General features: G+C 39.9%; 1 protein-coding gene across 3 annotated transcripts in view; it reads right to left on the reverse strand.

Annotated features, from left to right (window-relative positions):
• Window positions 1–278: 278 nt before the first annotated feature.
• ALG9 (ALG9 alpha-1,2-mannosyltransferase) overlaps window positions 279–15,998 on the reverse strand; it is a 105,480-nt gene continuing 89,760 nt past the window's right edge. For 2 of the 3 annotated variants that reach the window (XM_042957339.1, XM_042957343.1), the window contains 2 exons: window positions 3,912–4,030; window positions 279–1,676 (listed from right to left, as the gene is read on the reverse strand). In XM_042957339.1, the coding sequence (XP_042813273.1) occupies window positions 1,618–1,676; window positions 3,912–4,030 (178 nt within the window). In that variant the 3' untranslated portion in view covers window positions 279–1,617. Of the gene's footprint in view, window positions 1,677–1,916; window positions 3,626–3,911; window positions 4,031–15,998 lie in introns of those variants that run through there. The other variant, XM_042957340.1, reaches the window with a different exon arrangement.

Genomic DNA, 15,998 nt, shown 5'->3' on the forward strand with positions numbered 1-15,998 from the left:
TGACTTTGACTCAGGTCATTATCTCACAAGTTCATGGGTTTGAGACCCACATTGGGCTCTGTGCTGACAGCTCAGAGCTTGGAACCTGCTTTGGATTTGGTGTCTCCCTCTCTGCCCCTCCCCTGCTCACGCTGTCTCAGTGTCTCAAAAATAAATAAACGTTAAAAAAAAATTTTTTTTTTAAAGAGTAGGGGAGATGCAAGGAGTTGAGTTTCAACCTCCACCAAAGATTTAAAAGCTAGAAGCAAACGAGAAGATACCAGCCTAAGAAAGGAAAATCAAATTGCCAAGATTTATTTAACTTTTTCTTTTACAGAAAACACACGTACGTGATATAAATAGTGACACGTGGAATAAAGTACAGGGATCAGGAAGACAAATGAACTGGACAAGACTCTTGCATCAACACTGTACTGCTTCCTGATTTCATGTGCAGCATGAATTACATGGTAATGTATGTGCTGGAAAAATTAAAGGCAACATTCATTTAGATTTACCAAAACACCAGAGGGCATCTGAAATCTCATCTTACTGTTGCAAAAGAATAAAGCTGAGCATACGTCCATCTATCCATTTACTCAAGGCATTTAATGTAGTAACATAAGAATGAATTGACACATGAGCTTTAATAGGCTGTGGAGGCAAAGTTTAAATTGTGTCTCTTTTCCCTCCTCGGAAAAAAATAACCAAATTAAAGCAGAGGTGCCTGACACTGGCTAGAAGACAGCATAATCACAGTGAATTCTTATTTCAAATCCCACGAAATGCAAAAACACAATAAAGGATTGCCACTAGTGTTTTGACCCAACAGTCACTCCAGATGTAATAATGCTACAAAACCACATGAGTTTTTAAGGTTCTTTCCCAGAACTCCAAACCAGCAAAAATGTCCCAAGTAAATGGTTGAGATCAAGAACCACCCTGATTTAAAACAATGTTTCTAAACTTGAATTCAATAATAAAGAGTATGGGCTCCCATTTTCTGTGATTATCCCAAGAGATTAAAATGACTAGTCTTCTGTTTTATCAGATGACAGCCCTCAGGTGCCAGGTACACTTTGATAATAGATGCCTAACACACTGTCTGGTTCAGTAATGGGACTCAGTGTTGTAAGATCTGGGGTTCAGATAAGGCTGCTTAAGATCAAGAGGTCGGGGGAGTGCCTGGCTGGCTCAGTGGGAAGACCATGTGACTCTTGGTGCTGGGGCTGGGAGTTCGAGACCCACATACAGATTACTAAAAAATAAATAAATAAAATTTAGAGATCAGAAAGCCCTGAAATGGTCAAGTACACCTACTCCCTCATTTAGCTCCATAATCAAAGTTTATTACGAATAATAAACAAAGTCCTCCATATTTCTCAATACACAACAATCTGTGAAAAGACAAGTACCTCAGATACTTTATCCTTAAAGTGAGCAGAGCAGTTAGCTCATGCTAAACACAGATCCTCTGGAGGAGAAATACTTGTCTGACCAGGTGTTTTGAAACTCTTTTTCCCAGGCAAAGCTGGCTTCCCTGTATTGCTGAGATGGAGACTTTTCAAAAATGTGTTTATATAACATCACATGAAAAATACTAATTTTCAAAATGAACAACATTGGTTTTTACGTCCCTTACCCACAGCATTTGGCACAGTGTTCCACAATGTATTGTGCTCTCACTAAAGATGTACCTAGAACAGAGGAAACCAAAACCAGGTTTTAAAAGGGATAGGAGCAGATATCCCCAAGGAATCCCTTGATCAATCATGACCTTTTTTTGTGCTCTATTACAGTAAGTCCTCACTCAGAAGGATTTTTTTTTTTTTTTAAACATGCAAGGTGAGAAAAGAGACCATCAATGTATCACTTTGATTAGGAAAAAAGCTACTCACCATGGACCTCCATTATGGGACTCTTATTTTCCTGCAAAAAGTAGAAGGCTTTAGCCAGTGTGAAAGACAGCACATGGTTACTGCAGGTGTGGCAAGACATTTCACTGCAAATTCTCTACCCTGTAGTCAGAACACATGTGCCAATATTCGCCTTGGAAAGCAGTAACCAAGTATGGAGAATTAAATACCAGAAATCTTTAAAGCAGCAAGTGGAACCCCAATTTATCTTCACTCTGCAGTTACTGTTCTGTACTGTCTAGACCTATTTCCTCTCCAGCGCTTCAACCTCAGTCTGGAAATTCCATGAGAGGGATCCCGACAAGGAGGAGACTTTTTGTACGTTGACTAGCCATTTCTTTCCCTATGACTTCCTTTCTCTTCTCTTGGGATCAGTTCCTGTTGAAAAGCCCTTCTCTTTGAAGAATGAAAGATGAAAGCTCTGAAAAATCTCTTCATCCTCTCTGCAGATTACTAGATAATTACCTTTACAGAAATAAGGCACCTATAATATGACCCCAGATTGATTATGTAGAAACGAAACTGATAGGAGATTCTGTGTGGCTGCAAAAGAGCAGGACTTCCAAACATGAGCACAACTTTCCAGACACAGGCTGGGCCGTACCACGGGGCACTGCTGTGATGGTCTAACCCACAGGCAGAATGGAGGCTCTGAAGAACTCAAAGAAACACAGAGAAAATTCTTCCTTAAAATAGAAAGTTACATTATCAGTCAGGTCTCTAGCCAACACCATCGCTCTGTCTTCCAATGTCTTCAGAGTCAAGAGAGGAAGTATGGAAGAGCTTTAGGTAAGAAGTTCAGGAACCCACGTTCTAGTCCCAGCTCTGTTACTTACTGTGGCCTTGGGCAAGCCACTTGCCCTTCCCCACCACCCCCCAAAGCCTGTTTCATCATCTATAAAATGGGGACCAAACCACTTGTCTTGTCTGCCTCACACTGTGACCGTGAGGACCAAACGAGATCATGTGAAAGTACTTTGTAAACAGTGAAATACTGTATGTAAAGTAACAGTATATACTCATTACACTTTAATTAAGTCCTTATCATTGCCTATTTGACTAGAAGTGCCCCATGCAGAATGTGCTTTGCAATAGATAAGACTCAAAAATACGTGCTGTAAATATACAGTGGCCTTTTCCACTAGGGTTCTTTAAAAAAGGGGGGGGTGGGAATTCATCAATAGCCTCAAAATACATTTCTTAAAAATGTGAGGTCATCCAAACCTACCTACCAAGTGATCAAATTAATTTTCCCCAAATATGTCCTATACAGTTATGGTCTACTCTGCTGATGCTTTTATACAGAAAAGTCTGGAATTCAAGAAACAGCATGCGAAAACTTAACACAGTTTGTTGTATAGGAAATAAACTGAGAATAAGAGGCATCCTACATAATGAAATTAGGTTACAGTTCCTCAAATGGTTGCCTTTTTCCTGAGATATCTCCAGGACAGGGTCCTCGTCCTGTGAAGTGCTTTAGAGAAGCTTAGTCCTGCACAAGGTGAAAAGGACATGTAGGTTGGCAATTAGGCTGTGCTCATTTTCAGCACTAGGACTTGAGTAAGGTCTGCTAAGAGCTGCCAAACAGCTTTGGTGGAGAAGCCTGTGTGGCCCAAAAGAGGCTTGCTAGTTCTCAGATGCCAGGCCAAAGTATGGGAGAGAGTTTAATGCAGCCATCCAGTTCAAGGATTTTCAATTCTTCCTGTAAGGTGGCTCTGCTCTTCTCCGGTCTAGTAAATATCGAACAGAAGAAAAACAGTAAGATGTAGAGCAACATACCTACCAGACGTTAAGGCCTTTTCCTGCCTAGCTGCAAAAAGTTCACATGCAGAACAGAGACACAGCAAGACGTGAATGGGAATTACTTTGACCAGCCCAAAGCACCCAGATTCTAGAATCCTGTGTCAGACAGCCTTTATTACAAACGTTACAAATGATGATGTGGAGGGCGTCCTGTCAGTGCAATCACTAGTTAACAGGATGGTCGTCCTTTGGGGTCACAGGCGTGTTGCTAACCTCCACTTTTCTTCCTGATTTGCTTTGCTTTCCGGGGTTTGAGGATGGTGTAGTTTGCATACGCTGTATACTGATCTGACAGGAAGGGGACATAGAATGCCCGCAGCAACTTTGAAGATCTGAAAAACAAGAAAGAAGAAAAAAGAATTCTATCGTTTGAGATAATTTACTAGCAGTGTTGAAAATGATGAACAGAAGTTAACTAAACAGGGTGGTGAGGATCATATCCTGTATATGTAGCAAAGAAAAACCTGTCCTTTAACTACTAGATCATGAAAACAGACTTAATCAAGACCAAGTACCTTGTTACCAACACTGAAAAGACAGTGCCCCTAATAAGCCACAGAATATCCTTCAGAACAGCCCGAGGCCTTCCCTTTGCAGAGAATACGCCATAGAAAAGCTCCAGGTCAATCAAAGGACTGCTATTACTGGAATAAATTCTTAACACCCAAATGGTTTCGGCCTTCCGCCAAATGCCCAAATGATTCTGATTCCAGTTCTAAGTTTCCCTAGAGAGAGAAAGAAAACTACGTGCTGGGCTTCCTGTGCACAGTGTGCCGGCAATGCCTGAGTCAGAGAGGGAGTGTCCCCACAAGCTCGTGTCCCCGGCAGGCTGGAATATGCCCACTTGTGACTAAAACATACAAATAGCTCCAAACCTGAATTTCTCACGAGCTTCTGAAGAATGTGAAAAATGCCTCACATCACTGAGCACTCACTATTGGACAAGCACTGGAAAAAGTGCTCACACTTCTTGAGATATTTAATCCACCCAATTACCCCAGGAAGAAAGTGCTATCATCCCTACTTTATAGTGGGCAGCTGAGGCTCAGGCAGACGGATTTGCTCAGGGTCACACCGTAAGTGATGGAGCCCTCACTCAGACCCAGATCTGATTACGGATTATGCACTTTTAACCTGCACCAGGGCATATCCCACATCCCAGAAACGGGCTGACCAAATTCATCACTTCCTAGAAAATGTGGCAGTGATAGTTTCAAATTCTATATGAAGTCTTACTTCTTGACTATGCTTCTGGAGTCTGAAAATCAAAAGTTGGCCCAGTTACCGCCACCCTAAATGAGGCAGCTGAAGAGTGCTCCGCTGGCAGTCCTCTTCCAGACTCTAAACTTGTAAATGTCATGTCAACGTGGCATTTGTACTGGCAGCCTGCCCCTGGGTTTGGCAGACTCCCGCAGTGCCTGCACACAATGATATCGTGCTTGGCATACACACCTCGTAGATTCTCCCCAAATGGGACGCTGGCAGTGCTCGGTGCTCAACAGAGACGTGCTTGACTTCAACAGCTAACAGTTCGAGGGCTTTGATAGAAAAGAGGCTTAGAAGAGAGACACCCGAGATAAAGCGGGCCTGCTAACAGAACGAACAGGAGTGGGGGGGCACCCACCTCTGTCAGAAAGCAGCTAGTTTATTCTTTCTGCCCATGCTGCACAGATAGGGGGAAGGTCAGAACAGAAAGCCATAAGCAAACTCCTGTGAGCTTAAGTGTAGTAAAGACACGCTAAGACTAATTAAGTGTCATTTCCGTTCCAGTGGACTCTGCACTAAGAGCTCTGTGAGCACAGTCCACGTGTATTTCCGGCCAGCTCAGTCCTTCAGGCTCCAGGAGAACATTAGGGCTGCTGGGCCCACTTTGAGTTTTTCATTTTCTTTTCTGAACAATTCCTTACTACGTGGGAAGGCTGTTATTTCATGATTTTGTTTTAGAGTCTTCCTAAGAACAAAGAGAAATTATACTTATTTTTAAAAATAGAATAAAACTAATTCTACCTTGTAATTACATACGGGTCCACTGCAACCTTTGATAAATTTAAGCTGTATTATAGGATCTTGGTAGGGGTTTTTTTTTTTCCCCCTCTATCTCATGTTATTTGCAACTTTTTTTTTTTAAACGAGTAAGACAAAGGAAAATGATGAAATCACCAAAAAGGATGATACAAAAATAATCACTATTGCATCACCCTGCAATTTTCTCACTGCATTACCCAAATTATTGTATCATCTTTCAATGGGGTAGAAAGACCTGAGACGCCATCTTGGTAGTCTGCTTTTAGCTTTCATTGAACACGGATGAGAATTGAGAATCTTAAAATTTTCTGTCCATAAGGGCAATAAGAAGACAACAGACAGAGGGAGACATGTCACAATCATTAGACAAATCAGAAGATGGACACAAAGAGACAAAGGGCAGCAGCACCTGCAATGCTATCGTGGATGGGGACACTGACCCTAAGTAAAACTTGAGTCTCTTGAGTCTTCAGATGACAACATACTATACAGTATCTAAGGAGGAATCTTCTCAAACTCAAGAACTGATGAGTGAGCAATAGATCTCTCAGAACAAAAAGAAAACAAGGGACTCTCATTCACTTAGTCATTCCACAGGAAGGACTTATTCAATATTTTGCAACGAAAACCTGCTGGACCATCCTGTTATGCTAAAAGGGTGCAGGATGAGATTCTTTCAACTTTTGTGCCGGGGTCCAAATTTTACTTGATACAGCTCATAAATGGACAAATGCCGAAGACAGGTTAGTATACAAAGGTGACTGGAAAGTATAGATGAGAAACAAACGTGCAAATTCAATGGATCATTTGACGTTTAATAAATTCAAGAATGAAAATGTCTGAATTATGGAGCCAAGAACATAGCTATACTCTCTTTAACAAAATTATGACCCATTAAAGATTTAAAAAATTCTAGTGTTAACGTTTTGATGATGCAAGAGTGAGAAGAACCAGGAGTACTAAGTTAGAACCTACTGGAGGTAGATTTAAAGTCGGGAACCAGTATTTACAAGATGGATATATTCCAGGTTCACGCAGAGACATCCATTTCAGGTGTGTATCTATCTAGGTCCATCTATTCCAAATGAGGAGAACCTGGAACCAAGTGTCAGGGTCGCTACATTTAAATTATTAAGATTTTAAATGAAGAATTTATCTATCCTCTTACTCTTATTTATATAAGCTATTTATAAAATAAACTAAAAAATGTAAAAAATTAAAAGTGTCTATTGAGCCAAGACAGTACACGGTGATGGAGTATTTTTCTTGGTGTGCTGATAGGTCATGCCCAGAAATTCTAAAAGAGATCTTGGGCCATAAGTGGGACATCACCAAAAACACTGACTGCCCTGAAATAGAAGAAGGGCCACTGTACATGACTGTTGAATGCAAAAGGCATTGAGAAAAGGTAAAAAGATAAAGGAGATTGGGACAAAATGTTTGTAATACATCTGAGAGGATTAGTAGCTAGAGTATGTAAAGCATTCCTGCAGTCAAGGATAAATGACTCCGTGAGGAAAAATGACCAAGAATATGAACAAAGAAAAGAAACATAAATGGCTAACTATATATAGAAAGTAATATTCAATTTTACCGGTAATGAGGGAAATGTAAATTTAGGCACAATTTGTCAATAATCAGGTTTGCGTGAATCAAAAAGTCTAGTAGCATCAAATAATCAAATACCGGTGAGGATTTAGGAAATAGATACTGTCAAAGTGAAACCTGCAAAGCCACTTGGAAAGGCAATTTTAACCATATTAAAACAAAAAACTATGCAGTCCCTATGAAAAGGGTTTTATCTTATACTTTATGCCATACTGCTTTTTTAACAACCTACTTTGTTTTCCATTTGTTACAACAGAAACTTTACAACATATACAACAGTAGGCGAAACATACTACATATACTAGTTTTTAAAAACCAGTAGACGGATTTTTAAAATAAATATCAAATCCTTAACAAACAAAAAAAATCCTATGTGCTTACTATGTCTAGGGCTTTGGGTACTGTCCCTGAGCACACCAAAGTTTCTGTTCTCAAAGAGCTAGTGATCTACATGGAAGAAACAATATAAATGATACGTAACCATGGCACAGCATTTCCTAAACAAAAAAAGGTGATACCAAAGTTCAAAGTGATAATAGACACAGTGAGAAGCGAGGACAAACACTGAGGATTGCATGGGTATGGATTGCATGGGTATGGATACACACTTACTGTATCTTAATTCATTTCACCCATCCAACATTTCCAAGATATACTAAACAGAAAGGCAACTTGCCCTTTCATAACCAAATCTACAGCTCTTTTAGGTTAAATGCTCTGTCCACTCAGCACCAGCCAGAAAATGGCTTGAATAAAATCCAAACTCTTTCTCATGGTCTACAAAGGCCCAGGAGATCTAGCCCTCACTTACTTGCCCCACCTCACCTTGCACATTTCCCTCCTCACCCACTACACTCCCACCATGCCAGCCGCCTCTCCGTCTCTCCCTACCCTATAGCCTTCACATGCGTTCCTTCCTCTCCCTCGAACACTCTTCCACCCTCTTCTTCTCATGATTAAGTCCAACTCAATTTTCATTCCTCATCTTAGAGGCAACCTTTGAGAGCTCTCTTTTTTATTTATTTATTTATTTATATATATATATATATATATTTTTTTTTTTTTTTTTTTTTTTAATTTACATCAAGTTAGTTAGCATACAGTGCAATAATTTCAGGAGAATCCAGTCTTTCACACCTTATGTATAACACTCAGTGCTCATCCCAACCAGTGTCCTCCTTAATGCTCCTTGCCCATTTAGCCCATCTCCCAAACCCACAATCCATCCAGCAATCCTCAGTTTGTTCTCTGTATTTAAGAGTCTCTTATGTTTTGTCACCTCCATGTTTTTATATTATTTTTGCCTCCCTTCCTTTCTGTTCATCTGTTTTCTATCTTAAATTCCACAGGAGTGAATCATATTTGTCTAACTTCACTTAACATAACACACTCTAGTTCCATCCACGTTGTTGCAAATGGGAAGATTTCATTCTATTTGATTGATGAGTAATACTTCATTGTATATTTATATACACAACATCTTTTTTATCCATTCAATCTGTTGATAGACTTTTGGGCTCTTTCCATACTTTGGTTATTGTCAGTAGCTCTACTATAAACACTGGGGTGCATGGCCCCTTTGAAACAGCACACCTGTACCCTTTGGATAAATACCTAGTAGTGCAATTGCTGGGTCACAGGGTAGTTCTATTTTTAATTTTTTGAGAAATCTCCATACTGCTTTTACAGAGTGGCCACACCAGTTTGCATTCCCACTGGCAAAGCAAAAGGGTGCCTCTTTCTCCGCATCCTCGCCAACATCTTCATTGCCTGAGTTGTTAATTTTAGCCATTATGACTGGTGTGAGGTGGTATCTCATTGTGGTTTTTGATCTGTATTTCTATGATGAGTGATGTTTACCCTTTTTTCATGTGTCTGTTAGCCATCTGGATGTCTTCTTTAGAAAAGTGTCTATTCATGTCTTTTGCCCATTTCTTCACTGGATTACTTGTTTTTTGGGTGTTGAGTTTGATAAGTTCTTTATGTCATTTTCAAATATCTTCTTCCATTCCATTGGTTGCCTTTTAGTTTTGCTGATTGGTTCCTTCACCGTGCAAAAGTTGATCATCTTGATGAGGTCCCAATAGTTCATTTTTGCTTTTGTTTCCCTTGCCTCTGGAGACATGTTGAGTAAGAAGTTGCTGCAGCCAAGGTCAAAGAGGTTTGTGCCTGCTTCCTCCTCTAGAATTTTGATGGCTTCCTGTCTTACATTTAGGTCTTTCATCCATTTTGAGTTTTTGTGTATGGTGTAAGAAAGTTGTCCAGGTTCATTCTTCTGAATGTCGCTGTCCAGTTTTCCCAACACCATTTGCTGAAGAGACTGTCTTCATTCCATTGCATATTATTTCCTTTGTCAAACATTACTTGGCCATACGTTTACATGTCCATTTAAGAGTTCTCTATTCTGGTCCATTGATGTAAGAGTCTGTTTTTATGCCAATACCATACTATCTTGATGACTACAGCTTTGTAGTACATCTTGAAGTCTGGAATTGTGATGCCTCCAACTTTGGTTTCCTTTTTCAGGATTGCTTTGGCTATCTGGGGTCTTTTCTGGTTCCACACAAATTTTAAGATTGTTTGTTCTAGCTCTCTGAAGAATGCTCATGTTATTTTCATAGGGATTGCATTGAATATGTAGAATGCTTTGGGTAGTATCAACATTTTAACAATATTTGTTCTTTCAATCCATGAGCATGGAATGTTTTTCCATTTTGTGTGTGTGTGTGTGTTCTTCAATTTCTTTCATAAGCTTTCTATAGTTTTCAGTGTATAGGTTTTTCACCTCTTTGGTTAGGGTTATTCGTAGGTATTTATGGTTTTTGTCACAAATGTAAATGGGATCAATTCCTTGATTTGTTTTTCTGCTGCTTCATTACTGGTGTGTAGACATATAACCGATTTCTGTGCATTGTTTTTATGTCCTGTGACTTTGCTGAATTCATGGATCAGTTCTAGAAGTTTTTTGATGGAATCTTTTGGGGTTTCCATATAGAATATCATGTCACCTGTGAAAAGTGAAAGTTTGACTTCCTCCTTGCCGATTTGGATACTTTTTATTTCTTTGTATTGTCTGATTGCTGAGGCTAGGACTTCCAATACTGTGCTGAGTAACGGTGTCAAGAGTGGACATCCCTGTCGTGTTCCTGACCTTAGGGGGAAAGCTCTCCATTTTTTCCCCATTGAGGATGTTATTAGTGGCAGGTCTTTTTTATCTGGCTTTTATAATCTTGAGGTATGATCCTTCTATCCCTCCTTTCTTGCGGATTTTTGTCAAGAAATGATGCTGTCAAATGCTTTCTCCACATCTATTGAGAGGATCATGTAGTTCTTGTCCTTTCTTTTATTAAAATTTTTTTTAACGTTTATTCATTTTGGAGACAGAGAGAGACAGAGCATGAATGGAGGAAGGTCAGAGAGAGAGGGAGACACACCATCTGAAAGAGGCTCCAGGCTCTGAGCTGTCAGCACAGAGCCTGACGCGGGGGTCGAACCCACGGACCGCGAGATCATGACCTGAGCCGAAGTCAGATGCCCAACCGACTGAGCCACCCAGGCGCCCCGTCCTTTCTTTTATTAATGTGATGTATCACATTGATTGATTTGCGGATATTGAACCAGCCCTGCATTCCAGGTATAAATCCCACTTGATCATGGTGAATAATTCTTTTAATGCATTATTAAATCCAGTTGGTTAGTATCTCATTGAGAATTTTTACATCCATGTTCATCAGGAAAATTGGGTCTATAGCTCTCCTTTTTAGTGGGGTCTTTGTCTGGTTTTGGAATCAAGGTAATGCAGGTCTCCTAGACAGAGTCTGAAAGTTTTCCTTCCATTTCTATTTTTTGGAACAGCTTCAAAAGAACAGGAGTTAACTCTTGTTTAAATGTTTGGTACAACTCCCCTGGAAAGCCATCTGGCCCTGGACTCTGGTTTTTTGGGGGAGATTTTTTATTACTAATTCAATTTCTTTATTGGTTATGGGTCTGTTCAAATTCTCAACTTCTTCCTGGTTCAGTTTTGGTAGTGTATATGTTTCTAGGCATTTGTCCATTTCTTCCAGATTTCCCAATTTATTGGCATATAATTGCTCATAATATCCTCTTATTATTGTATTTCTGCTGTGTTGGTTGTGCTCTCTCCTCTATTATTATTTATTTGGGTCCTTTTTCTTTCCAAACTGGCTAGGGGGTTATCAATTTTGTTAGTTCTTTCCAAGAACCGGCTCCTGGTTTCACTGATCTGTTCTTTTTTTCCCCCCCAAAGCATTGATTTTTGCCATAATCTTTATTATTGCCAGTCTTCTACTGGTTTAGGGATTTATTTGCTCTTCTTTCTCCAGCTCTTTAAGGTGTAGACCTTTCTTCCTTCTTAAGAAAGACCTGTACAGCTATATACTTCCCTCTTATGACCGCCTTTGCTGGATCCCAGAGGTTTTGGGCTGTTGTGTTACTTTCATTGCCTTCCATATACTTTTTAATTTCCTTTTTAATTTCTTGGTTAACTCATTTTCTTCAGTAGGATTTTTTAACCTCTAAGTATTTGTTGTCTTTCCAAATGTTTTCTTGTGGTTGATTTCGAGTTTCATGACACTGTGGTCTGAAAATATGCCCGGTATGATCCTGATCTTTTTGAATTTGTTGAGAGCTGATTTGACCCAGTATGTGATCTATTCTGGAGGATGTTCCATGTGAACTTGAAAAGAATATGTATTCTGTTGCTTTAGGATAAAATATTCTCAATACAACTGTTAAGTCCATCTGGTCCAGTGTGTCATTGAAAGCCACTGTTTCCTTGATTTTCTGTTTAGATGATCTGTCCATTGCTCTAAGTGAGGTGTTAAAGTCCCGTACTATTATGGTATTATTATCATTGAGTTTATGTTTGTGATTGATTTTTATATTTGGGTCTTCCACGTTGGGAGCATAAGTGTTTACAACTGTTAGATCTTCTTGGTGGGTAGACCTCTTAATTATGATATAATGTCCTTCATCTCTTTTAACAGTCTTTATTTTAAAATCTAGTCTGATATCAGTATGGCTACTCTGGCTTTCTTTTGGTGACCATTAGCACGATAGATGGTTCTCCATTCCCTTACTTTCAATCTGAACATGACTCTAGGTCTAAAATGGGTCTCTTCTAAAGAGCAAATAGATCTTGTTTTCTTATCCATTCTGTTAACCTATGTCTTTTGATTGAAGCATTGAGACCATTGACATTTAGAGTGAGTACCAAAAGATCTGAATTTATTGCCATTGTGTTGCCTGTAAAGCTGGAATTTCTGGTGGTGTTCTCTGGTCCTTTCTAGTGTTTGTTGCTTTTAGTCTTTTTTTTGTTTGTTTTGTCTCATCTTTTCTCCTCTCAGAGAATCCCCTTAAAATTTCTTGCAGGGCTGGTTTAGTCATCACAAATTCCTGTACTTTTTGTTTGTCTAGGAAACTATCTCTCCTTCTATTTTGAATGACGGCCTTGCTGGATAAAGAATAATGGCTGCATATTTTTCCAATTTAGCACATTGAATATATCCTACCACTCCTTTCAGGCCTGCCAAGTTTCTGTGGATAGGTCTCCTGTGAACCTGATCTGTCTTCCCATACAGGTTAAGGACTTTTTTTCCCTTGTGTAATTCTTTGTGTATTTTGTGAATTTGACTAAGATATGCCTTGTTGATTATTGGTTTTTGTTGAATCTAATGGGAGCTCTCTGTGCTTCTTGGATTTTGATGTCTGTGTCTTTCCTCAGGTTAGGAAAGTTTTCTGCTATGATTTGCTCACATAAAAAACCTTCTACCACTTTTTCTCCCCATTTTCTGGGACTCAAATGATTCGGATATTATTCCTTTTTAGTGAGTCACTGAGTTAATTCTTGTATCGTGCTCTTTTACCTTACTTCCCCTTTTTTTCAGCTTCATTATTCTCCATAACTTTGTCTTCTATTATCACTGACTCACTGCTCTGCTTCATCCATCATTGCTGCTGTGGCATTCCAAGTGCATCTCAGTGATAGCATTTTTTAATTTCGTCCTGACTAGACTTCACCTCTTATCTCTGCAGAAAGGGATTCTATGCTTTTTTCAACCCCAGCTAGGATGCTTACCATCGTGGTTCTAAATTCTAATTCAGACATCTTGCTTCTACTCATGTTAAGTCCCTGGCTGTCATTTCTTTCTGTTCTTTCTTTTGGGGTGAATTCCTTCATTTTGTCATTTTGGAGGAAGAAAAAGCATAAAAATTAAAAAGATTAAAAACACCACCAAAAAATCAAATGAAAGAAACTAGCTCCTAGGTATAGTTTGGTCTGGGTATTGAAAGAAGCTTGATTGCATAGAGGAAAAAAGGAAAGAAAAGAAAAAAAAAGTAAAAATTGTTTAAAAATTAAGAATATGTATACAATAAAATAGAATTAAATGAATTGGAGAAGGTAAAATAGAATAAAAAATAAATCTGCAAAAAATAGTAAAATTTTTTTAAAATTTATATAAAAATGGAAAATAAAAATGTTTTCTCTTTCTGTATCCAAGAACGAACACACACACACACACACACACACACACACACACACACACACAACATATGGACCAGTGAAAAGAATGAAATCTGAATGAAATTACATCCAGATTCCCCTAGAAGTCAAACTATGAAGCACTTTATATTCTGTACCCTAAGCAGGCAGAGGGACTTGTGGTGGTCCTCTAGGGCTTGCTTGGTACAGTTGGGCAGGGCTTGGTGTAGTAGCTCCATTCTCCACTAGGTGGTGCTACTTAGCTTACTGGGGTGGCTCAGTGTGGCACATGTGCCCACGTATGCACATGCGTGGGAGAGGTGAAAATGGCATCACCCAGCTTACCAGTCTCTAGCATCAGAACTCTGTGCTCTACCTGGCTAGCAATCAAGCACCCCTCATTTGTTTCCAGCTTCTGGCAACTCCCTGCTTCTATAGTGTCCATGTCCAAGCCATTAGCCTTCCAGGCAGCAGTGCCCTCATGAATTTTATCTCAGATGGGGCTGTTTCCAAACCCCTCACTTCTGAGGGCCCTGCGGCTTAGACCCTCTCCAACCCTCTAGGGGAGAGTCTCACCAAGAAATGGCCAGATGCCAGGTTGCCCCTGGGAACATTCCTACAATCACGCTGCTATAGACACTCAGAGGTTGTGGCTGGATGCTGGTTTGCCCCAGAATAAGTTTGTGCGTAGCAGCAGCATTTCAGGGATTCTGGTAAACACACAACCTGCATCAGGTTTCACCACACCCTTGTGTTTTTTGTTTCAATACCACAATTGTATTCTCTGAGGTCCACTGGGACCTTTGCCTGTGGTGAGACCGTGCCAAATGCCCTCCTTGCAGGGTAGCAGGGGAACCGCTTCCCTCCGTGTGGCTCACAGAGCCCTCAGACCTCGCTGCCTGCTCCTGGGGATTTGCTCTTCTCACCAGGGGACAGCCAGGTATTGGGCTGTGGGATTCCCAATGCTGCTCTGTCCTGTATAGAGTCCTAATGATATTGAAACCCTCTCCTTCCTCCTTTCTCCCTTTCTTGTTCAGGCACTTATGGGTGCTTCGACTTTCTCTCCAGCTTTCAGGGGACTGTTTTTCCTGTACTCTCCCCCTTCCCCTTTCTCTGTCCTCTGTCCACAAATACCATTCCCTACCCTCCACGGCTTCTCTCTCACCCTCTCACCTCTCCACACTGCATACCTGCTGAGTTCTTTGGCTCAAGTTATGCAGATTGTTGTTAACCTTCAGATCTATTTTCTAGGTGTGCAAAATGGTTTGATGCTGATCTAGCTGCATTTCAGGGATAAGAAAAGCCAAGAACTTCCATGCTCTTCCGCCAACTTGACACCCTCCTCAACAGGTCTTGAAACCATCCTAGGAAACCCTAGGTTTCCATTTCTATCAGTTAATCTCTTTCAGCGTACCTTATTTGTTTATTACACTCCTCACAATTTTTAATTATACATTTATTTGTTGGCTAACTTGTTTGTTTTCTATCCTCCACACCCTCCACCAAAGATTTCTGGGACCAAGTCTGTTTTATTTACCAACAGTACAGTGTCTGGCATATAGTAAGTGCTGAAGAAAAAATGTTGAATGGATGGATGAATGGAAAGCAGGGAGGCAGCAAGATAGAAAGAAGAGAGTGACACAGGGATTTTATACAAATGAGACCTGACTTCAGTTCGGTTCAGCCACCAGTGACTGAGCACCATGTCAAACAATGGGTTAGAAAAACAATAGTGGACAAAAGATTGCTACTCTCAACAGGGAATTTAAACTCCAATCATCTGTGTGGTTTGCAATAACCATGTTGCCAAGGCCAAACATGGGTCTGACTTGGAAACATCAAGAGATCCACAAAGCATCTGATTGTGCCATGCTTCATCAGGGTACAATCCTAAGAAATTCAGCATCAAATTCTATCACGTGTTCAAGAAGTAAGAAGGCCTTTCTAGTTAAGCCTGAAACACAAAACTATATAAAAGATGGTGACTCTATATAAGTAGAAGCTAAGAAGAATCTATCATCAGAGATTGGTATTGGGGGAAAAAAAACCTTATTAGAAGATGAATCTTCTTTTCTCCTGCAGAATCTGCTTGTAGTCTTTAAGAGCACTGTCTACCTTTCATATCTACAGCCACTACTATCTTCTAGAAGATGAATAAACAGTCA

This window comes from Panthera tigris, chromosome D1 (assembly GCF_018350195.1).
Source record: "Panthera tigris isolate Pti1 chromosome D1, P.tigris_Pti1_mat1.1, whole genome shotgun sequence".
In the NCBI taxonomy this organism is placed as follows: domain Eukaryota; kingdom Metazoa; phylum Chordata; class Mammalia; order Carnivora; family Felidae; genus Panthera; species Panthera tigris.